This window comes from Plecotus auritus (assembly GCF_963455305.1).
Source record: "Plecotus auritus genome assembly, chromosome: 6".
NCBI lineage: Eukaryota > Metazoa > Chordata > Mammalia > Chiroptera > Vespertilionidae > Plecotus > Plecotus auritus.
In genome coordinates, this window is record NC_137773.1 from 2,609,545 (window position 1) to 2,636,784 (window position 27,240).

The 27,240-nt window shown below is 61.6% G+C and overlaps 2 protein-coding genes across 2 annotated transcripts in view; both read right to left on the reverse strand.

Annotated features, from left to right (window-relative positions):
* The window catches only part of TNRC18 (trinucleotide repeat containing 18), a 136,727-nt gene extending 114,346 nt beyond the window's left edge, over positions 1-22,381 (reverse strand). The window contains exon 1 of the mRNA XM_080671624.1: positions 22,275-22,381. The gene's annotated coding sequence lies outside the window, so the exon portion shown is untranslated. The remainder of the gene's footprint in view (positions 1-22,274) is intronic.
* FBXL18 (F-box and leucine rich repeat protein 18) lies at positions 1-27,217 on the reverse strand. Its single transcript, XM_080671627.1, has 5 exons — positions 27,084-27,217; positions 22,275-22,490; positions 17,763-19,306; positions 11,128-11,346; positions 1-3,824 (listed from the first exon to the last, which is right to left on the reverse strand). Exons 1-5 carry the CDS (start codon positions 27,099-27,101, stop codon positions 3,668-3,670), a joined length of 2,154 nt encoding a protein of 717 aa, XP_080527753.1. The 5' UTR covers positions 27,102-27,217; the 3' UTR covers positions 1-3,667.
* Between the last annotated feature and the right edge of the window lie 23 nt (positions 27,218-27,240).

Sequence of the window (27,240 nt, forward strand, 5' to 3'; positions counted from 1 at the left end):
CTGGTTCTCTAAACCGAGTCCACTTTATTGGGAATGTCCACATGCCACAAACGTACGTGAAAATACCAAAACGTAGTTTACACACAAACTCAGGGCGGGCGTCACCAGACAGACACGGTCCGTCATCGACAGGCAGGTGACACTAGTCGTCATTTAGCACCTGGTCACACACCGTGGGAGCCTGCAGCCACCCAGCCCTTAGGGACTCGCTGGGCTCAACTGTCTCTGGTCAGAGTCCGCTCTGACGGGCAGTGGTCGGAGGCCCGGCTGGTGCCAGGGCTGCAATGGCCGAGGCCTGCAGGGCGTCACGTCGTGTGCGCACCCACCTGTGCGATGCCCGCCCGCAGGGGAGCACAGCGGGGCCTCGGCTCCCCATGAAGGACGTGGCATCGCCGCCTCGCCAGGGTCAGCACAGCAGCACCCCCTCCCTCGACCCACTCTCCAGGCCCTGGCCTCAGCTCCGTGACCGAGCGGGGCGCGTCCACAGGGCCTGGGGGGCCACGGGGGCCCTGCCCTGTGACATGTCGCCAAGCCCCACACGTGAGAGCCTTAGAAAGCGGCTTGTTTGGATGACGTGGCCTGTGTCAGACCCACAGCTGTTTGTTGCTTTTAAATGTCTGTGGGTATTTGTTCATCGCGCCCAGTGGACTGGACACTTGTAGTTAGAATCCTGCATCCCCAGTGCAAACGGGACTGGTGGCCATCAGAGGGGGCCCTGGCCCCGCCCTCACAGTCCTGTCCCTCTCCTATAGGGCTCGGGTGAGGCCAGAACTGTGGGTGCCCACGTCCCCACCCACAGCTCCCTCTCCTCATGACCTCAGGCTGAAACCGCTGGATCCCTGCCCACGGCCACGCTCCCTCGCCCACTTACTTTCTTACAAGGTCCAGACCAGCCGTGGGCAAACTACGGCCCGCGGGCCGGATCCGGCTGTTCTATCCAGTTCTCTTGCTCTCCCCTCCGCTCCTTTACTTTGAATTTGTATTAGTTCACACAAACACTCCATCCCTCCGGTCCAGTTTAAGAACCCCTGTGGCCCTCGAGTCAAAAAGTTTGCCCACCCCTGGTCTAGGCAAACCTCCAATCCTCACGGAGCCGGCAACGAGGCCAAGACAGCGGGAGGCTGCGCCGTCCCAGCGCCCCAAGGGGGCCATCAGGGAAGGGCCTCCAGGGCCTGGACTCCAGGGCGTGGGACGATCAGACCTGCTGGCCACTCCTCCCCAGCCTCCCCAGCCCAGCCTCCTCTCTGACCCTCGGGGATTAGGGAGTGTGGCCTTGTGTCCAGCCTGCCGAGCTGCACCTCCCCAGCCAGGGCGCCCACTGACCCTCGGAGGCCTGGAGCACAGGGCCCAGGGCCCAGCCCCTCCTGCCCTCGGAAGGCAGCCAAGAGGCGGGGAGGAACCCCGCTGTAGGAAGGGGTGTTCACATTCGGCCTCCTGGGGCTGGAACAGATACACCTTCAGGTGAAGAGGGGACAGCCCCCGAGCGGGGGGGGGGGGGGGGTGTCCTCTGCATCCCTCGGGCGCACCTGCAGGCCTGTGGCAGGAGGTGGCCTTGGGGTGCAGTCTCCCTTTAACAAAGGGATAAATACCTTCCTCCCGCCTTCCTCCGTCCCTCTCCTCCCACCCCAGCAGGCTCTCACTCACACACACTGTGCACACGAGTGTGCATACACGCAGACACTTGATCATACAAAGAGCTGGGGACACATATGCACGCACACGACTGCGGACTACACATACAGGTGTATGCACAGACACGCACGCACACATGCCGGTGCTGACCAGGCAGCATATGGTCCGCTGCTTAACAGCCCGGCCCTGCCAATTGGGGACCATTAGGGTGGGTTCCTTTCCCGGCGTAAAATGCTGCAGAATAGAAATTGCAATTAACACCGGTGCCAAAACAGCTCTTAGCGAGGATAAGCGCGGTCTCGGCATCTGGCGAGTCCTCCTCGGTGCAGGGGCGGCACAGTCTTGCTCCAAGTAAGAGGATGGTGCAGGGGACTCAGCACAGGCCTCCCGCTCCCCAAGGCAGCGCCCCACCCTCCGGGAGCGGCCCCTCCCGGCATCTGTCGGCGTAAACGATGCCACTGGGTAAAAAAGTGCCTGCTCATGAGAACACCACCCAGCGAGAGCGAGGGGCAGGCACACAGCCGCAGCTTGGGACCCGAGTCCGGGCTCTGGATGAAGGGGCTGACAGCCAGGCCACCTGCCTTCCTCCTGGGCTGTGTTCGTACTTCCAGACCATCCTCGCAGGCGGCTTCTAGGGCCACCTAAAGGGAATCCCAGAAATTGGGGAGGGGGTGCCCCCCCAGACCTTCATCTACTGCAGAGGATGAGGCGGCCAGGAAGACAGGGCCGGGGTGTTGCTCCCGGGCTGGCTCAGGACCCGGAGGTGAGGCTGCAGGCCTGGGGGGCGCCTGTTGAGGGCAGGCAGAGCCGCCGGAGCTGCTGGGACCGAGGAAGGTCCCGGCAGAGGCCTGTGCGCCCGGGGCTGGCCCGCGGCCTCCTGCAGCCTCCACCACCACAAGGCCCCCTGGACCCTCGCCTGGCGGGTGGGGCTGCTGAGCTGTTTGCCCTTCGCGACCCCAGGAAAGGGCCTGGGACGATACCAAGGGGCCAGGTCCCCAGAACTTTAGCAGGTAAACCGCAGGACGCACAACACGGAAGGGGGTGGCTATCACCATGGAAACGGAGTGGGAAGACGGCTGAGCTGAGGGCCAGTGGGGTTTGTGGGCTGTGCACCCCAGCCCAGAGGCAGAGGGAGGCGGGGTGAGTCAAGCCCATCGGGGAGCCGCCCGCCCAGCGATGCCCAGTGGGAAGGTCTCGCGGTGGAGAAGGCGGGGCGCGCTGGGCACAGGATCCCGCACACGGCAGGCCGGGCCGCGTGTCTGGAACAGCCGCGTGGAGTTGGTTAAAGTGCGTAGAGGCGGCTGCCGTGGGTGCTGCGATCCTCCTCCGGCCCGAACATCCTCGTCCCCTAATGAAGCCGCAGCCACCTGTTTCCCCAGAACCACAGGCCCCCAGGGCACTGCCGTCTGAATGCCGGCCCCTGGGAGGCCTTCCCCTCGAGCCCGCCCAGCACCCTGGCCCCGGGGACCCTGCCCGGCCCCGGCCCCGCCCCTGGGTGACGCCACCTGGCTGAAACGCTCTGGACACTGGGGGGTGAGACATGTCTTCCTGGGCAGGAGCGCCCCACACCTGCAGCCCCACCCTGCGGGCCCCTTGCTGCCCCGCTCACAGGGGACCTGAGGGCGGGCTTGTGGGGTGGGCCCAGGCCATCCCTCCACATAGGCAGGTGACCAGGAACGCGTGAGCGGAGGGACATTCTTGGGGGCTGAAGTGTTGGGGCAGCACTGGGACCTGGTCAGAGCCCCAAGAAATCAGGGCGCTGCATTGGTGTCTCAGGCCCAAGTCGCTGGCCGCAGGCTCTTCCCGCCTCTGTTCAGTCACAGCCCAATCCACGGAGCGAGTCCTCCCAGGGGCCGCGGGCGTGGGTGGCGGAGGCTGCCTTCCTCTGTGCCCGCCCAGGGGTCCGGGGTCTGCAGACGGGCAGCAAGCACCGTGGTGGCCCGGGCAGACGCGGAGGCCACACACCCGCCGGGCAATCCCGCGCGCGTCCTCGGCCACGGGAACCACAGGCAGCGCGGGACACCGGCCGTCCCTGTCACCACCACAGGTTGGGCGGCTCCTCGGCCACTCGGCTCTTAAACAAGGTGATCTCGTCCAGGTGCACCATGGGGACGTCCCGGATGACGTCCGCCAGCCCCTCGTGCAGCAGGGGGAAGATGACGACGTTCAGCGCGGGCCGCTCAGCCTGGAAACTGAACCAGAAGCAGGGCGTGAGCAGGGGCTCAGGCGTCTCGGTGGCAGCCACATGGCCGTGGGCTGCGTGCATCCGCCTGACTCCCCGCTCCCAGGTGACGCAGCGCTGGGCCTCGGCCCTTCCCGCTGGGGCTGGAGGAGAGGCCCGAGGGGCAGGGCAGGCAGGAGCCTTGCCTGACAACCTGCTGCGGAGGCACCCACTGGGTCAGGCAGGAATGGAGGCCCACGGCGGCCAGCCTGTGGGAACAGCCCCTGCTTTCCTGGGCAGAGGGGGGCAGTGTCCCAGGAGGGGGAGTGACACACGTTGCTGTAGAACCAAGGGCCGCCCCTGCAGGGGCTGGAGAGAGGGACAAGGGCCGAACCCCCGCCCTGGAGGGTGCGAACTCCCAAGGCAGGTGAGGCAGCGACCGTCCAGGAGAGGAAGCCAAGACAGCCGCTGGGAGGCAGCCATCGCCTGAACACGTGGCAGCAGCTGTCACAGCGCAGGTCCCCTCCCTGCAGGGGACAGAGAGTCAGCGTACTGTGTCCGAGGGCCTCGGCCGGCGGGCACTGTGCTAAGCGCCAGCAGACGCTCCGAGCTGCCCTCCGCGTGGCCAGCGCAGTGAGAACCCCTTCCTACCTGAGAAGGGGGCTTGGGCAAGTGACACCCGGCCACAGGCCCTCAGCCGGTCCACAGCAGAGTGCCCCCCGCTCCCCCCCACCCCCGTCAGACTGGGACCGGCCACATGCAACTGCCCAGACACAAACCCAAGGGCCACCCGGAGCTCAAGGAGGAGGGGGGGCGCCGTGGACCCCCAGGAGTGAGAAAAGACACCCAGAACCTCAGGTCTCAGGCGGCAAGAGGCGGGACGAGCCGCACAAAGGGAACCTGGGCATTTGCCAACGACAGCAAGGCCCCCACCAGCGCCTGCTCCAGGGAAGGAGGACCCGTCCGGCCCCCGAGGCCCCCAGCGCTGGGTTAACGACGCGTGTAAAGGAGATGCCGGAAAGCACTCGTAAAACCTGACGTTTGGGCAATAAAGACGCCGAGAAAGTGCCTCCCAGCCCTGCGCACGCTGTTCTGCCCGAGGCGCGCTGTGTGGCCGCGAACCCGCAGCAAGTCCTCGCCTGCACCCGGCGCGCCCCTGGCTACACTTGAAACGGAACATCCTCAGAAATGGGACCTGGTGCAAAGGCCCAGCCGCGTCCCCCCCGACCCCCCGCCCAGGGCTGTGAGGAGCTGTCAGCGTGCTGAAGGGGGTGGATTTCTCACCAAAAGCCAGGAAGGCAGTGGCTGCAGCCCCTTCTCCAGGCCAGCGCTGTGGGAGGGCACTCAGGGGCTGCGCAGAAGGGCACTGGTGGAGGTGCGGCCCCGGATGAAAGCCATGTCCCTCCGAAGGCCTTCCCTTCCGTTCGCACCTGGATGAGCCTGGCCTGGGCCAGACCAGCAGCCAGGCCGCCTCCGGTGAAGCCGTCTGGTGCTCAGGGGGCTGCCCCGCGCGGCGGGTCCCTCCTGTCCCCACCCAGAGGCGGGCTTTGCAGAGTGAGGCCTAGTCAGTAACAACACGTGGGAAGACGCAAATGCAGAGAAAGAAATGGCTCCCTTCCCAGGGTGGGGCGGGGGCTCCCCAGGAGGGAGGCGCGGCTTCGGCCAGGCCGGGCATGTGCGGGCCATGTGCTCCATGGACTCTGCTGTGTAAGTCACGTATGTGTTCAATTGTGCTTTTGCGTGACTCAAACGTGGTCTGAGGTTAAGGAAACAGATTCCTGAGATAAAACAAACCGCATTGGAAGCTGGACTGGTTATGCTCGGGACTCAGGACCTGATCCCCGAAGGGGCTAATGCATCTCTAACGGCCTCTGGCCCGGAGTCACCTGGGAGCTGACAGTGCCCCCCCACTCAGGCCTCCTGGCGCACCCCCAGGCCCAGCCCGCACTGGGCGGAGCCCTGGCCTCCGGCTGTGCCCCCAGGGCTGTCACTTAGGGACCAGAGGCAAAGCCTACAGACCCAGCGAAGCGCACCAGGGTCTGCCCTCTGATTCTGAAGCCACAGCCGCCTGCTCCCACCGAGGCGAGAGGAGACTGGGGGAGGTCACCCAGGGGTCATGGTTGATCTGGCAGGAAGGCCGCCCCTCAGGGGAGTCTGAGAGGAGCGAAAGGACTCTGCGTTGGCAGCTGAAAGGGTCCCTGCCGCAGGCAGCTCCTGGGAGGCCGTCAGCACCCCCGGCGTTAACGCTGCCCGCTGCCCGTGCCCAGGGAGCAGACAAGACTGCAGCTGAGAACACGTACTGGGTTTGTTTCTTTCCTGAGCAACTGGAAGCAGAATGACAGCTGACCGCCTCTCCCCCAAACGCAGGCCTCACGGAGAAGCCAGTACAGGGAAGGACGTGCAGGAAAGTCATTCGCGCGGTAAAGCTCGGAGGTGGATGGTGGCCATGAACCCCGCAGCCCGCCCCCGCCCGTTTGGAGCCCACAGACCAAAGGGTCACGGGTTTGAGTGCCAGTCAAGGGCATGTACCTGTCGCAGGCTCGATTCCCAGCCCAGGGAAGGGTGTGGGAGGCAACCAATCAATGTATCTCTTTCACATCAATGTTTCTCTCCCTCCCTCTCTCTCTCTCTCCTTTCCTCCCTCTCACCTCCTCCCCTCCTTCTGCTCGCTCTAAAAATCAACACTGCCCTAGCCGGTTTGGCTCAGTGGATAGAGCGTCGGCCTGGGGACTGAAGGGTCCCAGGTTCGATTCCGGTCAAGGGCATGTACCTTGGTTGCAGGCACATCCCCAGTGGGAGGTGTGCAGAAGGCAGCTGATCGATGTTTCTCTCTCATCGATGTTTCTAACTCTCTATCCCTCTCCCTTCCTCTCTATAAAAAAATCAATAAAATATATTTTAAAAATAAAAATAAAAAAATAAAAATCAATGGGAAAATATCCTCAGGTGAGGATTTTAAAAAAAGAAAAAGAACCCCACAGCCAGCCTGGAACTCCCAGAATGCAACGCGCTGCGGCCTGGGGGGCGCACCCTCCGTGCTGGAGGCGGGGCAGGGGTGAGGAAAAGAAGGCGGCAGAAGCGACAGCCTCTTGCTTTTCCTGCTCTCGCTCCACTTGGTGGCCCGCAGGCCGCGAGCAGACAAGCCTGAAGCTCCGGTTCCCGTGAGCCAGGGCGCCACCTGCTGGCACTCGCAGGACAGCAGCGGGGCACCTCCCTGGCGGCAGCCTAGGCCTCAGGGCAGGGGACGGGGCCAGGCCTGCAGGTCCCCCGCACGATGGATGCCAAATGGCTCTTAGGAAGATCATCTGGAGCTTTATTTATTGACACAGAAAACCCACGATGGAGCGTTAAATCAAGAAAGTGAAAGAAAAAAAGTAAGTCAGATGACGAAAACCAAATGAGAGCCCCATCGCGGTCCCGGGCCAGGTGACCTCGGCTTGGAACCGCGGAGCCTTCACCTAAAAACAGCTTGACGCGCAGCCTACACTTTCAGAACATTATCAACACGGACGATTTTCACAGCCAGGGCGGGGCAACCTCCGCCAGGGTTTCTCCCGGGAAACGCAGCAGCAAACCGCGAAGACCGCAGACCCAGTGCAGCCGCCCGCCCGCCGGGCCCTGGACCCTGCAGACCCCCTGGCGGAGGCTCCGTGGATTCTGAGAGCAGCTGGGCTCCTCCCGGCCCGCCCCGACCAGAGGGACACGGAGAGCTGGAGGAGGATGCGGCCACCCTCCCGGGCGGCCACCCTCCCGGCCGGCCACACTGAAATGAGGGTCCCCCTTCAGCCCTCTTTCGGGGGCCCCGGGCATTTCCTCAGGAGCGCCTCCACGTGCTTCGCTGCTAGGTCAGGTCCTCCCCTGGAAGCGCTGCCCGGGCCCCCCAATCCTGGGTGCTCGCCTGAGCCGGGCGCAGCGCCCCCCAATCCTGGGTGCTGGCCTGAGCCGGGTGCAGCGCCCCCCAATCCTGGGTGCTCGCCTGAGCCGGGCGCAGCGCCCCCCAATCCTGGGTGCTGGCCTGAGCCGGGCGCAGCGCCCCCCAATCCTGGGTGCTCGCCTGAGCCGGGCGCAGCGCCCCCCAATCCTGGGTGCTCGCCTGAGCCGGGCACAGCTCCGGGGAGGCCGCCTCGCGGGGGACTGGGCCCTGGCTGCAGGCGCAGCAGGTAAGAGGGCCCACAGGGGCCTGGGGGAGACAGCCCCAGGAGGACAGTTGTGCTGCTGCTGTTTAAATATGTTTTCCTAGAGGCCCGGTGCACGAAACTCGTGGAAGAGTAGCCCTCGCGGCCCTGCTGCCTCAGCCCTCGCAGTCCCGGCTTCAGACTGTCTTTCCGCTGTTCGGTTGTTCGGTCGATTTGCATATTATGCTTTTATTATTATCGATTGATTTCAGAGAGGGAGGGAAAGAGAGATGAAACATCAATGATGAGAGAGAATCACTGATCGGCTGCCTCCTGAACGCCCCCTACTGGGGTCGAGCCGACAACCTGGGCATGTGCCCTGACCGGAATCAAACCCAGGACCCTTCATTCCCAGGCCGATGCTCTATCCCCTGAGCCACACCAGCCAGAGCAGGACAGTTGTTTTTAAATCTGCCGCCTTTGCCCACAACCATCCCAGTAACCACTGCTACTACATCTAAACGAAGGCTGAGATGTGAGAAATTCAGTCCCAAGTTCTCTGCACCAACTCACAGAAGCAGGAAGGGGACAGAGCCTCAGCTTGGGAAGATGAGAAGGTTCTGTGATGGACGCACAGCAGTGGGAAGGTGCTGATTACCACTGAGCTGGGCTCTTAAGACAGTTCAAATGTACATTTTCTTACATACATTTTACCACAATAAAAAATTTTTTAAAAAAGGCTCGACCGGTGTGGCTCCGGGGTTAAGCATCGACCTATGCACCAGGAGGTCACGGTTCGGCTCCCAGGCAGGGCGCATGCCCGGATTGCGGGCTCCATCCCCAGTGGGGGACGTGGCGTGCAGGAGGCAGCCGATCCATGATTCTCTCCCATCACTGATGTTTCTAGCTCTCTCTTCCTCTCTGAAGTCAAATAAAAATGTGTTTTACAAAAAGAAGGCAGAGCTGTAGGAGGAGGAGCGAGAGCCGTGTGAGTGAGGAGGGTGGTGCCCACGATGAACTATCCCGTGGGAAAGCAAAGCGCACGAGGGAAGAGGTCGGCGAAAGGGCGACGTGCTCTGTGCACAGCACGTACAGGGCGGTAGAGGAGGCTGCCGAGGCTGCGGCTGGGGGGGGGGAGCCTTCTCCAAGCACCCCTTTATTTACTTATTATTTTTACCAAGCACCCCTTTATTTACTTATTATTTTTACCAAGCACCCCTTTATTTACTTATTATTTTTACCAAGCACCCCTTTATTTACTTATTATTTTTACCAAGCACCCCTTTATTTACTTATTATTTTTACCAAGCACCCCTTTATTTACTTATTATTTTTACCAAGCACCCCTTTATTTACTTATTATTTTTACCAAGCACCCCTTTATTTACTTATTATTTTTACCAAGCACCCCTTTATTTACTTATTATTTTTACCAAGCACCCCTTTATTTACTTATTATTTTTACCAAGCACCCCTTTATTTACTTATTATTTTTACCAAGCACCCCTGTCAGAGCCGACTCAGAAACACAGGAAGACTTCACACACTGCCCTGACCGGTGTGGCTCAGTGGATAGAGCGTCAGCCTGCGGACTGAAGGGTCCCGGGTTCGATTCCGGTCAAGGGCATGTACCTTGGTTGTGGGCACATACCCGGTAGGGAGTGTGCAGGAGGCAGCTGATCGATGTTTCTCTCTCATCGATGTTTCTAACTCTCTGTCCCTCTCCCTTCCTCTCTGTAAAAAATCAGTAAAATATATTTTAAAAAAAAAAGAAGACTTCGCACACCAAAAACACACACACAGAAATAAACCAAACAGGACGTGGTTGACTGCCAGGCGGAGTGCTCCTGGGGCAGGCAGACCCGGTGCACCGGGTGAGTGCCGGGACGGGGCGCAGGGGGCGGAGGTGAGGGACGAGCCTGAGGACTGGGAGAGCGGTGTTTTGACTGGGTCCCATGAGGCTACGACAGAGAGCGGCACCATCACTACCCCGGTCTCTCACGGCGCAGTGGGTTAGCGGTCCAGCACTGCCTCCCGCTCCACTGGGCTGAGTAAATCCCAAAGACACTGCGGACAACGAGGACCAGGCTGCTCGCCGCTGGAGGGGAGTCACAGCAGAGGGCAGGCTCCGAGGGACCCTGTGGCGCTGGGCGGAACCGGACAGGTCAGTGGGAGCCTTTTCCATCTACACGCACAAGGGTGACGGAAGTGAACGCGGGCGTGTGCGGCACACCCATCGGCCTCCTGCCGTCCGGAGAGGAGCAGTGAGCACACCTAAGGCCCGGGGCTCGGGTTCCCCATTCCTCTCCCCACACAAGGACAGGCTTCCTGCCGAGATGGCCGACCCCAGGGCTGGGCTGGGAGACACAGAGGAAAATCCCTGAGCGTCCTGCAGTGACCGAGGAAGGAAGGGGGAGCAGGGATGGCCTTGCTCAGAGAGACTTCTCGCCAACAAACGCAGAAGGAAGGAAGCAGACCATCCCTGGGCGAACACCACTGTTCACTGTATCAGACCGGCTGGCTAAAGCCGGGGGCATGGAAGGCTCCCAGCGTCTCCGCACAAGACATTCTTAATGAGAAAGGGGGCAACAGGGGCCTCACAGCAGGGACCCCCGGAGCCCCGCCTTCACCCAGCGGCCCAGGTCAACCTGGCAGTGACAGGGCGAGGACACCGTGTCCCCGAACTGCTGGAGAGAAGGACACAGCATCACCCCTGTGCTCTTCTGGCCAACCCCCACCAGACAAACCCAAACTGACGGGCAGTCCACCAGGGCCTTCACAAGTGTCAAGGTCATGGCGGACAGGACGGACGGAGGCGGTGACCGCTGAGCCGAGGAGGCTGTGTGCAATCCGGGGACAGGACCAGTGGGGAGACCGAGGCAATGCCGAGCCCGAGGGCGACGGGCTGAACTGCGTCGCCCGCCCGGGATGGCGCCATGGAAACACAGGAGAGCTGCGGGAAGCTGGGAGGTGAGAGCACGGTGCCGGGGCCGAGGGAGAGGCCGCCCAGGGAGAGGAGGCCCTGCCGTGAAGGGAAACCAGCCCCCGTTCCCGCCATCACTGCCCCGGGGCTCTAACTCCAGGAAATGAGTGTGGGGCGCTCACTCAGTGAAGCCTGAGAAGCAACAGCAACCAGGACTCCCCGGGACGGTCGCTGGGAGGGCGCTGCTGCCAGGCCTCCTGCCCCCGCAGCCCACCCGGCCGCGCCCACTCACTCACCTCCGGAGGAGGCTCTGCTGCAGGCTCTTGCAGGTGGCCAGGGACTCCCCGGTGAACATGTGGCACACGACGACATGCAGGCAGCGGGCCATGAAGGCCAGCACGGCCTCGGGCTGCAGGGTGCCGCTGCGGGACACCAGGCACAGGCGCTGCAGCGCGGAGCACTGGCTCAGCGCCTGGAAGAACTGCGTGTTGGCGCTGAAGTAGGGCTGCTCCAGCCTGGGGGGGGGGGGGCGAGAGAGAGGGCGTGTGAGTCTGCGGGAGGCCCACGCATGCTGCTGTGGGCAGGGCCTCCCAGGCTAGGCCCCCAGCAAGCAAGCAGACCCCGACACAGGCACAGGCCGGGGTGACGCTTCTCGTCCCTCGATGCTCTGAGTGGCCCCCGAGGCCAGCTGGCCACCCCCCACCGAGGCCGGCACCGTGCAGATGGCTCGCTGTAAACACAGCCAGACCTGGGACTGTGTCTCTCTGGGCCACAGCCCTGCCCACGGAGCGGACCCCCCGGGTGCCCAGGCAAGACCGCCATCTGCACGCCACACCCAAGGCCTGCTTCTCGGCAAGCTGCGGCCAGGCTGGTGCCGTCCCGGACACGCCAGAGAGGCGGCCGCAGCTGGGCGCTCGTCCTCACAGGAGAGGAGCTTCGTGATGACCCCATCCAGGCCCCCAAGTCCCCAGGTGGATGCGGAGAGCGACACAGTGAGGCCGACCCAACCAGGCCGCAGGCAGCGAGGAGCAGTCAAGGGGCACCCCTCAGTCCCCAACCCAAACCCAGGCCCCGCACTGCAGTCCCCCTCGCCCCGACACCGGGACACGGGTCTCAGGGCGGGGGAAGGAGTTAAGTCGGGTCTGTGAGAACAAGGGCAGACCCGGGCCCCAGATGGGCCTCCCACAGAAGCTCCTGCAGCGAGGACGGTCGATCTGAGCCGCCCTGTCTGGGAGCCACCAGGCACCAGAATGCCACGTGAGGCTGGGTCTGTGCTGCCACTATGGCAGGACTCCTGACACTGGCTGTGGGGGGTCGCCAGTCCTCCTGGGGTGCGACTGTGAAACGCCTGCGCCCCCTCCCGCCCACAGTCGGGGTGTGCAGACGGAAGCCCAGCAGGCTGCGGGCACGCCCAGCAGGGAGACACGAGCCTGGCCCTGGACTCCAGGGAAGTTTCGTCCTGGAAAAACCAGGAATTCGGAGCCGGGAGGTGAGGGCAGCGCCTCTGAGATGCAAACTCACCAGCAAAGGCTAAGGCGGGGCCTGGGCCTCGGAGCCCAGAGGAGCGTGCGGCCTGGGAATTCCCTCAGGAGAATGCCTGGGCACGCTGATTCTTCTAAACACAAATCCTTAAAGCCCCAAAGCTGAGCATCTCTTCGCGGAACTGAGGGGGAACATGAAGGGGCAACCTTCCAGAACTGGGACTGCCCAGCCACAGGCGGCGGCATGGCGCAGGGCTGAGTGGGGCTGGACGCAGCCAGCGGGGCGGCCAGCCTGCGCCTCGGTCACCAGGTGGCGATGCAGGTCTGCTCCCCGCCCACGCCTTGGTGCCAACCTCCTGGGCTACACAGCAAGCAGGCAGAGCGGGGGGGGGGGGGGGGGGGGGGGGGAGGGGGGGGGCGGGCTGGGGACACACACACTATACTATGTTCTCAGCAAGCCAGCCACCTGCAGACTGCCCGCCCGAAGGAAGCACCTGGCACAGGCGTTCAGGGCGGGGCAGGGCGCTGGCGTGGCCACACCTTCCCCGTCTCCTGGGTGGGCTGAGAGGAGGTCGGTGTTAGGGCAGAGGATGAGGACAAGGTACCCCCGTGACTGGCCTTGCCTTGGGGGGGCCTGTGGCCCTTGTCCCTCCCAGCCATGCTCAACCTCCCAACCAGTAAGGCTCTCTCTGGCCTCCAACCCCCCTTGGCGGTGGCGAGGTCCCCCTGAGGCTCTGTGGCAGAAAGGGCTCGGGCCCTGGCCAGTTTGGCTCAGTGGATAGAGCGTTGGTCTGGGGACTGAAGTCCCAGGTTTGATTCCGGTCAAGGCACATGCCTGGGTTGTGGGCTCAATCCCCAGTACGGGGTGTACAAGAGGCAGCCGATCAATGATTCTCTCTCATCATTGATGTTTCTATTACTCTCCCTCTAAAATCAGTAAAAATATGCTCTAGCTGGTTTGGCTCAGTGGATAGAGCGTCGGCCTGCGGACTAAAGGGCCCCAGGTTCGATTCCAGTCAAGGGCATGTACCTTGGTTGCGGGCACATCCCCAGTGGGGGATGTGCAGGAGGCAGCTGATCGATGTTTCTAACTTTCTATCCCTCTCCCTTCCTGTCTGTAAAAATCAATAAATTATATTTTTTTAAAAATTAAAAAAAAATAAAATCAATAAAAATATATTTAAAAAAAAAGACAGGGCTCGGGTCTCCCGCCTCATCTGCCCAGCCAGCTCTCAGGCCCCACAGCCCCCAGGCGCTGGCTCCAAAAGGCTCTCTCGCTTCCGCCCAGACGCTGCCCGGATTCCAGGTCACGGGCTGCCGCACAGGGTGACTCAGGGTGACGCTCCCCCACAAAGGCAGGGCTCGGTCGGTTCCAGGAAAGACGGCGCCTTCTCTGTCCAACTCGTAAAGCTCGCCGCCAAGGTGCGCCGCATCCAGAGCCGGCCAGGCCCCAGCAGGACGACGGTCCCGCACGGCCTCCCCACAGGAGCGGCCCTGCTGCACGGAGGCAGCTCCCTGCCCGGCCGGCTGGCACACAGCTCCAGTTCATGGCCTCACTGGTGGGGACAGCGGTGGCAGCGGCTGGGATCCCGGAGCTGCCACGCAGGAACACCGCTGCGAAGCGCAGGAGCGGCCACAGGCCAGACTGCCGAGCTGGCACGCCACCTCCTTCCTGCGTCCTGCCCTCCTGCGCCCTGCCCTCCTGCGCCCTGCCCGCCTGCCCTCCTGCGTCCTGCCTGCCTGCGCCCTGCCCGCCTGCGCCCTGCCCGCCTGCGCCCTGCCCTCCTGCGCCCTGCCCGCCTGCGCCCTGCCCTCCTGCGCCCTGCCCGCCTGCGCCCTGCCCTCCTGCGCCCTGCCCGCCTGCGTCCTGCCCGCCTGCGTCCTGCCCTCGTGCCTGCGTAGAGCACCACCTGCTCCTCTCCCTCAGCCTCCCGCAGGCAGGGAGCCAGGGGAACGGGGCCACTTGGCGCGGTCAGGAAGAACCGGGGTTTGTTCTGAACAGGCAGTACCGCCGATCAGACGCGGTTCTCAGCAGCCGGCGCGCACAGAGAGGCCATTATGAGCCGTGGTCAGGTTCTCGGCCTACAAAACCGTCCGTCCAAGTCCCGCGGCCTCCCAGCCATGTAACTCGTGCCGCGTGCCCGGCCCTGGTCCCGGGGAAGACCTCGGCCCCAGGACCACATCCCAGGCCCGAAGCCACCCGGGGACCTCAGGAGCTGCGCTACCCTGCTCTCTGTTCAACGGTCCAGGAGGCAGAAAACGCTCCCAACTGCCCAGAGCAGCTGTGTCACCGGACAAGTTCATTAACCCCCTTGGCCTCACGTTCCTCATCTGCAAAATGGGTCAATAGCCCTGGCCGGGTGGCTCCGTCAGTTGAAGCATCGTCCTGACACCGAAAGGTTGTGGGTTCAATCTCAAGCCAGGGCACACACCTAGGTTGCAGGTTCGATCCCCAGTTGGGGTGTGTATGGGAGGCAACCAATCGACGTTTCTTTCACATCGATGTTTCCCTCTAAAAATCAATCGAAGAAAAAAACATCTTTGGGTGACGATTAAAAACACCTTTTTTAAAGGGCCAAGAATGTCTGCCCCCGTGGGGCTGTTAAGTGGGGTCCATGCCTGTATGCACAAGGGCACCAACTCAACCCACCAGCAGCTGCTGCTCCACCTCTCCCCTCGGCTTCCTGAGCACCTGCCTCTCACCTGCCCCTCCCTCCCACGGCCCCGCTTGGTCGCCTGTGCGGATTCTCCTCCTCCTCCTCCTCCTGACAATTTTCTCCCCTTCAAGTCCTCAGACTTTTTAAACTACGTGAACACGCCCTAGCTGGTGTGGCTCAGTGGATAGAGCGTCTGCCTGTGGACTGAAGGGTCCCGGGTTTGATTATGGTCAGGGCACATGCCTGGGTTGCAGGCTCGATCCCCAGTAGGGGGCGTGCAGGTAGCAGCGATCAGTGATTCTCTCTCATCGTTGATGTTTCTCTCTCTCTCTCCCTCTCCCCTCTCTCTGAAATCAATAAAAATATATATTTTTTAAAAAACAAAATAAACTACATGCTTGCATTACTTCACTTTCACTGCTTTGTTTTTCTCAAAGTCTCCCAGATGGTGACCAAATGGTTTGACTGTAGTTCAGTTAGAGAAGGTGTGAGGTTTATGGCTTGGCAATAAAGTAAAAAATACAAATAAAAAAGGCAAAAGCAACAGACCCAGAGGCCAGGAGCACTGTGTTTGGAGCTCAGTTCATTAGCTCAGATGCTCTCCGGGCCCCAGTGGAGGAACCGTCCATTCCTGACCGCCAGGCTCCCGGGGCCAAGAGGGGAGCGACCTGGCGGGCTGCGTCTGCGAAGCGCACGCTGGATCCACCTGCAGCTTCCAGCTCCACAGCCTCTGCCCACCCTCAGGGCTCCCCCACGGGGCCAGCGACGGGCCAGCCGGGGCGCAGGAAGGGGCCGGGGAGGAGGCGCTGAATGGAGGGAGCCAGCAAGAGGAGAGAGGGAGCTGGTTCCTGGTGGCTGCTGGGAGGGCTGGGCGAGGGGCAGGCCTCTGCACCCTCAGAAGTTGGAAAGCCAGGCCTGTCCTGGAAGGGGCGGGGAAGGGGACCGACTGCTGTGGCCTGAGTCCCTCCTGCGCCCCTGGCAGGCAGGTGGCCCCACTCCAACCTGGCAGGAGAGGCCCACACCAGAGGAACTGCACAGAGGCCGCGAGTCGGGCCCTGAAACGGGAACGGCAGCTCCACCTGCCGCACGTTCTCAACGTCTCATCTTCTGTCGCCTCCCAGCAAGCTCCGAAGGTGGCTGGAGCCGCACAGGGCCCAGCAGCAGAGCAAGCTCAGGGCTGCAGGCCACGCAGCTGGGTGCTAACACACCAGCCTCACCGTTTGCACTAAGTCAACCTGGACTCAGCTTTCTGAGCTGGGGCTCTGAGACCGCGTCACGGTTCTCAGAGCAAGCGGAGCCGGGTGCGAGATGGCATAAATCAGTGGTCGGCAAACTGCGGCTCGCAAGCCACATGCGGCTCTTTGGCCCCTTGAGTGTGGCTCTTCCACAAAATACCACGGCCTGGGCGAGTCTATTTTGAGGAAGTGGCGTTAGAAGAAGTTTAAGTTTAAGAAATTTGGCTCTCCAAAGAAATTTCAATCGTACTGTTGATATTTGGCTCTGTGGACTAATGAGTTTGCCGACCACCGGCAGAAATGACTGTCCCCTCGCGGCATGGGCTCTCGGAGGCTCAGGCTGAGCACGGAGCTGCAAACCCGGGGCCTGCTGACCCAACACGGCAGCAAACGCCAGGCCCACGTGCCCTGCTATGCCCCCAGAAGGCCAGGGCTGCCTGCGGCTCGGAGGGAGCGGCGGGGTGGGGGCACGCAGCCTGCTGAGCTCTGGAAGCGCCGGCTCCAGTCTGGCTCCTTTCCTGTCAGGGGAAACCTCCTGAGGGGGCGAGAGGAGGGCTGCCAAGGACACTGTCTCCATTTTCTGTAGCTCAAGGGCCAAGGTCAAGCTCTGGCGCTAGACTGACCCAGGCACACTGTGAACCTCAGCTCCTCCCTCGAGCCGCCCTGCCTCGTCGGTGAAACGGGATGAAGTCGGCCAGTGCCCGCAAGCCCTCAGCTCTGGCCCTCAGCCAAGTGATCACTGACTACCTGGGGACAACAACACACGTGTCAGTGCCCCTGCTACGGCCTCTGAGAGACCACCCGCCACTTCCTCCCAACCCACAGCCCGCGGCCGCAGAGCCGGGGTCCGCTGCCACCACATTCTGGGGAGTTTCTGGGAAATGATACCATTTTTCAAGATCAGATCAGTCCAGGCTTCCAAATATGTCTCAGGTAACGAAGGCTTCCCCTTCAACGCTGGGCCCTCGTAAGAACACCGAGTCCCGGCACGACCCAGTGGGATCCACGTGGTGCCCTGGTAACAGCCCGAGGTGGGTTCTCCGAGGCTGTGGTTCTTCCTCCTCTCACCCCGGGATCGGCCCTGCCATCTGCCCTGGAGGGGACCACCGTCACCTCAGTAGTGGGCAGCCCCCGCTCTGAGCCCACCTGTCCATCTCCCAGCCTCGCCCCTGCAGTCCAGGTGGGACGCAGTGGATCACACCCGCCCTGTGCTGGCTGAAGAGCGGCACACAGCAGCACCCGGCGCACTTGGCCAGCCGCAGGCCCGAGGACCAGGACGAGGCGAGGACCAGGCGGGAGCTGGGGCACCCCCGCCTCCTCACACCTGCCCCGCCCCACGCACACAGCTTCCCGCGCCTCTGCACCGCCCTGAGTCCCATCCCTGCACACAGTACCTGCCCCAGCCCCCACCCAAGACTCAGCTCCTGGCGGCGGGCATGCAGCTGGTTCATCCGGGCAGGCACACGGTAGGTACGCAATCGCTTGCCAATTCAAGGCCCTCTGCCACCCTCCGGGCCTCCAGAGGGCAGCCGCGGCCTCGGAGGGCTGCGCCCCTCACCTGAGGTCCTTCAGCCGCTTGCAGTGCTTCAGCATGTCGGACAGGGCGGACATGTACACCACCTTCCCCATCATGCCCAGGTTGGCCAGCGAGAGGGACTGGAGCTGCTGGCACTGCAGGCCGATGCTGACCAGCCCGGAGCCCGTGAGAATGCTGGGCAGCTGGGCCAGCGTCAGGTGCCTCAGGAAGGCCAGCTGGCCGATGGCAGCCACCTCCGCGTCGCCCACGCTCTGCGCCCGGCTGCAGGGCGGGAGGGAGTTGCGGATGGCGGGCTCGTTGCGGGGCATGGCGGACGAGAAGTTGGACCCAATCAGCTCGAGGCGCTCCAGGAAGGGCAGGCTCTTCAACAGGGACCAGAACACGGAGGAAGGCGGGGGGCCCGCCTGCCCCGAGAAGGGGCTGGGACACGCCTGCACGCCGATGCGCACCTTCTTGCCGAAGCCGCAGGGCACGGCGTGCATGGCGGGCTGGGCGGGCTTGCGGTCGGCCCGCGGCGCCGAGTCGGCCACAGAGCAGACGGGCAGGGACAGGGAGCGCAGGCGGCTCAGCCGGGCCAGCAGCTGGCACAGGTGCCGGCCTGGGCCCTCGGAGCTGTGGTGGTGGGCGGCCGACAGGTTGAGGTGCCGCAGGTTGCAGCAGGCCGCCACCAGCGTCTCCAGGATGCCGCTGTCGATGTCGTCCTCCGCCCTGCGCAGCAGGGAGTCGGGGGCCAGGCAGTGGGCGCAGCCGCTGAGGTTCAGGCTGGCCAGGCTGCGCAGGTCCTTGCCCCCGTTGAGGACGTGCTGGATCAGGTGGCCGCCCGACAGGGTGCACCGGCTGAAGCTGAAGAAAAAGGGGTTGTTGAACTTCATGTGCTGGAGCAGGGCCGAGCCGTTGAGCCAGGACTTGGGCAGCTGCAGGGCGTCCAGCGCGACGTTGCGGGCCATGGAGTCCAGGAGGTTCTTGGTGGCCCCGCTCTCGGCGAAGCTGCCGGGCACGGAGATGAGGAAGGCGTGCAGGTTCTCGGGGGTGCGGTCGCTGAGCACGGCCAGGTAGAGCCGCACCACCTCCTGGTTGATGTAGCCGGGCGCCAGGCGGGCGTAGAAGACGCGCAGGTTCTGGTAGTGGGGCACGTTGCTCTGGCCCACCATGAGCTGGCCCGACAGGATGGCGCCCTCGCGCGTGCGGTCCAGGATCTCGAAGTAGAGCAGCAGCTTCTCGAGGCTGGTGCAGCAGGGCACCACGCCGTACGAGGGGGTGAAGAGCGTCTGCCTGAGCTCCCGCACGCGGCTCAGCGTGGCCTTGCACTCACTGCTCAGCTGGCCGGCGTCGAAGCCAGGGCTCACGTCGATGGCCAGGGAGCGCAGGTGCTGCAGGGCCGACAGCATCTTGGAGAGGCGCAGGGAGGTCAGGTGGCAGCCCGACAGGTTCACCTTCACCAGGCTGCGGCAGCGGGCCACGTGCTCGATGGTGGAGCCCGACAGCCAGTAGCAGCCGGCCATGTTGAGCTGCTGGATCTCCCGGCCGATCTCCTTCACGAGCTGCTTCACCTGGTCCTCGCTGGCCTGCAGGACAGGGCGGGCGGGGACGGGGAGCGGCTGAGGGCACCAGGTGTCGCCCTCACCTTCACCGCTCAGGGCAGCCTCGCCCCCTAGAACATCAGGCCCGGGAGGCCCTGCAGAGGCCCTGCCCCCGCTGAGAAGGGACACTCCGGGGAGCGCCGGTGCCCCTTTCCCCCCACACGCTCGCCTTCAGCCAAGTCAAGGCCCAGCTGGCGGGAATGTACATGGTGCAGCCCTCACCGCTGTGGAAACCTTTGGTGGCTCCGCAAAAAGCTTACCGGAGCCCCCCTGGGCTCCCCAAGTCCCATTCAGCCCTGCTCCCGGGTGTACCTCCACAGGGCTAGACCCTGGGACTCGGGCAGATACTTTCACACCCACGCTCACAGCAGCGTGACCCACGATGGCCAAAAGGGGAAGCACCCCACGTGCCCATCCCCGGATGAAGGATAAACAAAACGGGGCCATCTATACAACGGAATACTACTCAGCCAGTCACAAAGGACCCCATATTTAGGGTTCTACCTACGTGAAGTATCCGAAGAGCCAAAATGACAAACAGAAAGTAGAACAGGGGTCACCAGAGGCTGGGGAAGGGGGAGTTATTGCTTAACGGCTCCCGAGTTCCCGCTTGGGGCGATGAGAGCTGGGAAAGGCGCACAGCACCGTGCGTGTCTAACACCGCGCTGTGCGCCGAAGCGGGGAGGCGGTCAACTTGGTCATGTGGCGCTTTTCCGCGCCCAGTGGACCACGCCCTGGAAGTTGGCCTGGCTGTTGCCTTCCTTCCCATCACATGCATCTTCACGCCACTAACCACCCAGAAGTCTGGCCCGCCTGCTCAGTGAGCCACAACATGTCCAGACGGGGGCCCGGCGGCCAGTCAGCGACAGATGGACACGGCGCCTGTTGCAAGCGAGGCCTTGGACAACACTGCCTCGGGCTCCCGTGTACATCACCCTCAGGCACCTGACCCCTTCTCTAAGGTCAACATCCACACGGGGAACCGACAGGTGGAGGACATGCGCATGTTAAACCTGCAGGCACTCCGAGGGGCACCTGCCCCTCCTCTGCAGGAAGCCGGACCTGAGTCAGCACAGCCTCCCCTGCCCCACAGGGAGGCGCCCCGCCTGCTCCGCAGAAAGAGCCCCAGCTCTGGACGGCACCTCCTAGCTGTCAGGCGCCGCTTCCTCCCCGGTAACAACAGCTAGGACCCTTCCCCGGGCTCCTGCGATTTGAGTTAAGGTCAAGGCCTCAGTTTATCTTTATCTTTAAGATCAGTTATCAACTGATTTTCAACAAAGGCTGAGGATAGGCTAACCATATGCCACAAAGTGAGGATAACCAAGGCCACGCATGAGGATAGGCTAACCATATGCCACAAAGTGAGCCTCGACCCTTACCTCCACCGCAGAGAAAGATGACACCACAAGGGTCACAGACTTACCCGTCAGAGCTGAAACGACCCTGAGACTTCCCTCAGACAACATGGGGGAGGGAGAGCTGGGAAAACCGGGCAGCCAATGCATGAGAATGAGCCAGGGCCGTCTCACACCGAACACAAGAGCTAACTCCAATGGTTTAAAGGCTTGAACGTAAAACCTGAAACCATAAACGTCCTGGAAGAAAACAGGCAGTAAGGGCCTTGACGTCAGTCTTGGCGATGACTCTTTGAATCTGACACCAAAAGCAACAAAAGCAAAAACGAACAAGTGGGACTACATCCACCGAAAAGCGTCTGCACAGCCAAGGGAACCAGCAGCCAATGAGACACAGCCTGCGAGAAGGGAGCAAGTTCCGGCAAGTCCTGTCCACACGGCTGACATCTCAAACACAGGAGGGGCTCCTACAGCTCAACGGCAAATGAAACAGCAGTCCACCTGAAAAGGGCAGGGGACATGAACAGACATTTCCCCAAGGAGGTACACAACGGCCCGGCCGGCGTGGCTCAGGGGTTGAGCGTTGACCTATGAACCAGGAGGTCACGGGTTGATTCCCGGTCAGGGCACATGCCCGGGTTGCGGGCTCCATCCCCAGTGTGGGGCGTGCAGGAGGCAACGGACCAATGATTCTCTTCTCATCACTGCTGTTTCTCTCTCTCTCTCTCTCTCTCTCGCTCTCCCTTCCTCTCTGAAATCAATAAAAATATATATTTTAAAAAAGATGATGACGAGGAAATCTCATGACCTCAGGTTACACAAAGATTTCTTCAACAGAATACAACAAGCATGAATTCAAAAATTCAATAAATTGGATTTCACCAAAATTAAAAACGGCCTCTCCAAATGTCACTGTTAAGAAAATGAAATGGCAAGCCACAAACTATGAGAGAGGATACTCGTAAAATGTGTACCGGACAAAGATTTGTACCCAGAATATACACAGACTCCTGCACCTCACACAGAGCAAGAGACCATGATAAACGGGCAGAAGCCTGCAGTCACTTCGGGAAAGACGGGCAAACGGCCCACCAGCTGATGGAAACCAAATCGACGACAGCCTCCGTCAGGGAAGCCAAGGGGAAAGCACAGATCCTGTCCCGCCCCAGGATGGCTAAAGCTGAACACAGACCACACCAAGTGTGGACGAGCATGAGGCGCGGCCAGACCGCGGGTCCCCGCGGGTGGGTGTCCACGGTGCTCCCTGCACCACTCAGAGCCCACGTGTGACTTCACAGGGAAGTGCCCGCCGATCCTGGGCCGGCAATGCCCTTCCTGGGAGCCAACTGCCACGCGAGGCTCCCTCTCAGCACGAGGCCTCCCCCGGCAACGGCCCCGCCCCTCGCCCTCCTCCAGGCGCACGCTCCTGCTCCTTTAGGCCCCTAGCTTTTGTCACATAAGCACCCTGGAGGCTGTCCCGTGAGAACTCTGCCGCCTGCCTCCTGCCATGAGCGGCATGTGCCCCTCCTTGCAGATGGGCCGTTTGGTGGCTCCCCATCTCCCGCCCCCAAGAGCCAGCACCCCGCACGCGGCCTCACCTCGTAGTCCTTCTGCAGCAGCACCGTGTGGGTGAGGCTCTTGTCCAGGCACAGCTCTGCGAGCTTCCGGCACGTGTGCCGCACGTTCACCACCAGGTCTGTGCTGGGGATGTGGCTCAGGATGTGCAGGAGGATCTCATCGGAGAAGCCCAGCAGGTGCGCGCTGCCCGCCATCGCGGCAGCCGCAGGGGGCGAGTCGCCATCACTGGAGAGGTCCTGCAGATACGAGGGCACCAAATTCCCATGGCATCCCCTTGGCCAACCCTCAGCCCAGCCTCCTCAGCCAGGGAGAGAAGCCCTCACCCCGTCCGGGGGAAAGAAGGCGCCTTTACCAGAAACCTTAAGTGCAGAGCAAGAACCCACGACAGCCTGGCTGTGCAGCTCAGTGGTTGAGCATCAACCTATGAACCAGGACAGCGGTCGGCAAACTCATAGTCAACAGAGTGGCAAACCGCGGCTCGCGCGAGCCGCATATGGCTCGCGAGCCGCAGTTTGCCGACCACTGAACCAGGAGGTAACGGTTCAATTCCTGGTCAGGGCACATGCCTGGGCTGTGGGCTTGATCCCCAGTAGGGGGCGGACAGGAGGCAGCCGATCAATGATTCTCTTTCATCCTTGATGTTTCTCTCTCTCTCCCCCTCCCTCTCCCTTCCTCTCTGAAATCAATAAAAATGTTTAAAAAGAAAGAAAGAAGCAACTGGGGAAGTAGTGGGGTCTGCACCTCACAGGGCTGCCGTGAGGGTAAAAGAGTCAACGCACACAATCCGCAGAACCGTGCGGGACGGTACCTCTTCGCAGCTCTATCATTAAGGCCAATAAAACGAGCGGGACCGCCATGGAGAATGACTAAGTCCTCACTAACAAGACCGGCACTGAGCGGACGGGCAATATGGCTCCATGTGAAGATTAGTGATGAGTCACAGGGGCTGCCGTTTCTCTGCATCTCGTGCATCCGGCTAGAACGCGTGTTGTGTCCAACCAGCTGCGCACACGCGTCCTGGCACTTCTGTGATGTGCACAGCTCTCCTCCCGAAGGGGCCTTCCTTCCGTCCCACTGCCAGCGCCTGTGATGTGCACACCCGAGGACAGGGCTCGACCGAGGTCAGTCCTCACGGAATCCCCAAAGCAAGGCCACAGGAAGTCAGTTGCTCTAAACAGGGGTCCTCAAACTACAGCCCGCGGGCCACATGCGGCCGCTGAGGACATGGATCCGGCCCGCCGGGGGCCGCTGCCTGTCCTGCTTAGCAGCCGACTTGTCCCGGGCCCGCAGTGCGCATAGGAATTTGTTCATAGTTTTTTTTTAAGCTATAGTCCGGCCCTCCAACGGTCTGAGGGACAGTGACCTGGCCCCGTTTAAAAAGTTTGAGGACCCCTGCACAAGAGCCCACGGGGGAAGGAATCTGTGTCTCCCCAACACCTCCCCAAACAGACCCTCCTGCCTCCAAACCGTCTGAGGGGGCGCCTCTCTGCCCACTCCCAGGAGAGTACCCAGAATTCTCTCCGCTGCCTTTTCCGGCGATTCTCCTTACAAGCCCCTCCTCCCGCCTGCCTTTTCTGCACATATTTTCGTGGATGGAAGCGTTGAGGCTTGGAAAGCCCTGCTGCTGCCATGGCAACTGTGAAGTCTGTGGAGGAAGAACCTGTCTGTCTGCAGCCTATGGCAGGCACTGTGGGGTCCCACCCTGTCCGACAGGCCCTGCCCCCGCAAAGGCTTCGCGGGCCAGGAAGGGGCTCAAGGAACACATCCCACCTGCTCAACAGCTCGGCCTCCCCACGCCCTTTTCTTCATAAGAGGCGGCAGTCAGGGTGACTGCTCTGCCCACCTGACTGCCCTCACTCCCAGCTTCCTTCTCCCACGGTCACATGGGCGGCAGGCAGCCTTCAGGCCCACGCCCACAGCTATCCCGGGTTGCTGTATTCCGGGTCCAATGTTTTGGATCATAGTGAGTTTCTTTAGAAGTTTCCAGACCGAGTCACCTGTGAACAATCAACTCCCAGCCCCCTCGCTAGATGAAGGTACTCCACCTCCGGGGAGAGGCTGGAACGGGGACAGGCCTTAGCAGGCAAGCTTGGCAAACAGGACTCGGGCACCGAGAGGGTTACCCCTCCTGATCCGCAACCTGCAGGTTTACCAAAGGAAGAATGCCACCAGAGAGACAAGAACATCGGGCAAAACACTGAGCAAACACCAAACCATACCATTTCCAGTCACACTACTCATTCTAAACCTCTTAAAACCACCTAGAAATTACAAGAATTAAAAAAAAAAAAAAGCCAGGCTCCCTCCGTCCAGTCTCAGCACACCCCCCAGGGTGACTGCTCCCACAAGCTGGGCCCCTGATGCTGGGCGGGCCTGGAGGAGTAACTGCCCCGCACGGGCAGCAAGCAGGTCATTTCATTCCCCTGGGACTCAGAACTTCAGCTCAAATGCTCCCTCCTCCATGAAGCCCTCCCAGCATGCCCCCTCTCCCCGCTCCTGGCTTCACCAGATACCTTCCTCCCCCAGACCCTAGTCTCATCAGATGAACTCTAATGGTCTGCTTGCTCACTTATCACCTCAGTGGGCCAGGAATGGATCGTTTTTAACACTCCAGAGAAAGACACTGAACCAGGTGAGTCAACGAACCACCGGCTTCAGAATCATTTGAAGCAGAACTCCCCTCCTCCGAAACTGTGGGGGGAACCCTGCACATCCGAGCCCTAAAACCAGCAGTGACTTTCACCATCAGAACAGCCCGTTCTGGAATCAGAGAGTGGGGATGGTTGCACAGCTGCATGAATATATTTTTTAAAACCACTGAATTGTAGCCTTAACCCAGTTTGGCTCAGTGGATAGAGCGTCAGTCTGCAGACCGAAAGGTCCTGGGTTCGTTTCTGGTCAAGGGCACGTACCTCGGGTGCAGGCTCCTCCCCAGTCCAGGCCCTGGTCCGGGCACGTGCAGGAGGCAACCAATCAAAGTGTTTCTCTCACATCGGTATTTCTGTCTTTCCCTCGCTCTTCCACTCCCTCTAAAAATCAATGGGAAATTATCCTCGGGTAAGGATTAAAAAAATAAAATCACATCACTGAAGTGTACACTTTAAAAGTGTGCATTCTGCCCAGCTGGTGTGGCTCATGGTTGAGTGTCAACCCATGAGCCAAGAGGTCGCCTGTTCAATTCCCACTCAGGGCACATGTTGGCACTGCAGGCTTGACCCCCAGTGGGGGGCGTCAGGACGCAGCCAATTGACGTTTCTCGCTTCCTCTCTCTAAAATCAGTAAGAACATATTTTTCTTTTTTTTCTTTTTTCTTTTTTTTTTTTTTTTAAACACATTCTATTGATTTCCTACAGAGAGGAAGGGAGAGGGACAGACAGTCAGAAACATCGATGAGAGAGAAACATCGATCAGCTGCCTCCCGCACACCCCCCACTGGGGATGCGCCCGCAACCAAGGCACATGCCCCTGACCGGAATCGAACCCGGGACCCCTGAGTCCGCAGGCCAACGCTCTATCCACTGAGCCATTTAAGAACATATTTTTCAGCTGTGGATTTTATAGTATGTGAACTATATCCCCATATAAATAAAAAATTAGACCATCTGAGAGAGAGGAAGCTTGATCTCCACATCCAGGGGTGGAACGAAGCTCCTCTCAACCCAAGACACGCCCACAATGCAACAAGAGGCCTCACTGACCAGGTCCCCAAAATGTGCCTCAAGGAACAGGGGGGCCTCTGCGCCAGGACCCCCATAAGACCCAGGTACCAGACACGAGGCACCTCCCCCCACCCATCTCTCCCACCTCCCCCCACCCAATCTCCGCCTCAAGCACACACAATTCACCAGAATCTGTTAACACAGCCGGGTACCCTGGGACTCTTCCTCAGGAAGCTGCCATGTTCCTGCCTCCCCCTCAATCTAGGAGCCCCGGGGCCCTTCTGAGCCAAATTCACTGCCAAGTTTGAGGAGCTGTGAGCTGCTCCCAACCATCTCCCACACAACATACTCCAGCCCCATCACTCCAGTTCCCCAGCCCCAGGCGAGCCCCTCAGCAGGAAGCATGCTCCCAGTCCCGGAAGAAGACAGAAACACGGGTACATATCAAAGGAGGTGGGGAGCAACAAAAGGGAAGGCACTCGTCAGAGTCCCGACCCCGCCACGCCGGTGTGCAGAGAAAACAGCTTGCAATACTTCACAGGGCGTCGGTGGGATTCTCCACTGGACTCAGATTTGTGGAGCGTTGGGGAAGGAATTCGGGGTAACTCCTAAGTCCCCCAGGTGAAATGACTTTTCCTTGATGACCCCCCTCCCCGCCGCCACGTCACACAACAAGTAGGCTCAGAGAAAAGTGGGCTGGACCCAAACTGCATTCAGAGATGGAGGATGGGGTGCGAAGTGGTTTGGAGGGAGGACCCCTTAGAGGCCTGGGGGCCCGGGCAGTCCCTGGAGGCCTGGAAACGGGGCGGAGAGGCGGGGAAGACCCCGGGGGATGGGCACGCCGGGCTGGGAAAGGCATGGCAACCCGAACGAGGAGAGAGCTGGTGCCTTCGTGGATCAGGGCGAAGGCCTAGAGGGCGGGATGGGCAAGGCCAGGGTCAGGATGGGAGAGAAGGGGCGAGGCCGAGTTCAGGGTCGGGACCGGAAGGACCCATCCCGACCGACGCCAGGGTCGGGGTGGCAAGGACCGGCCGGGGCCGGGGTCGGGACGGAAAGAACGGAGCGGGACAGGGGCGGGATGAAAAGGATGCAGGGGAACCGCCGTCGGGATGGGGAAGACCGACGGGGCGAGCCGCCGGCAGGGAGGGGAGCGGGGAGGCGCCGCCGTACCTCTCCGGAGCTGGCCATGTCGAGGGGCCCGAGCCGCGCCCGCCGCAGCCGCAGCCCCAGGGCCTCCCGTCTAGGCGACCTGGGACGCTCAAAGCCGGCGCGTCCGCGGCTCCACAGAGCCCCCGGCAGGGGGCGGGGCCTCGCTCACTTCCGGCGC

Bases quoted from the DNA above. Each gene is read 5' to 3' on its own strand.
- FBXL18 (XM_080671627.1), bottom strand. The intron at 11,347-17,762 runs GTGAGGGGCGCA...CCCCCCCCCCAG, and splicing joins AAGCGGCTGAAGGACCTCAG to GCTGGAGCAGCCCTACTTCA. The intron at 3,825-11,127 runs GTGAGTGAGTGG...CTTCTGGTTCAG, and splicing joins CAGCAGAGCCTCCTCCGGAG to TTTCCAGGCTGAGCGGCCCG.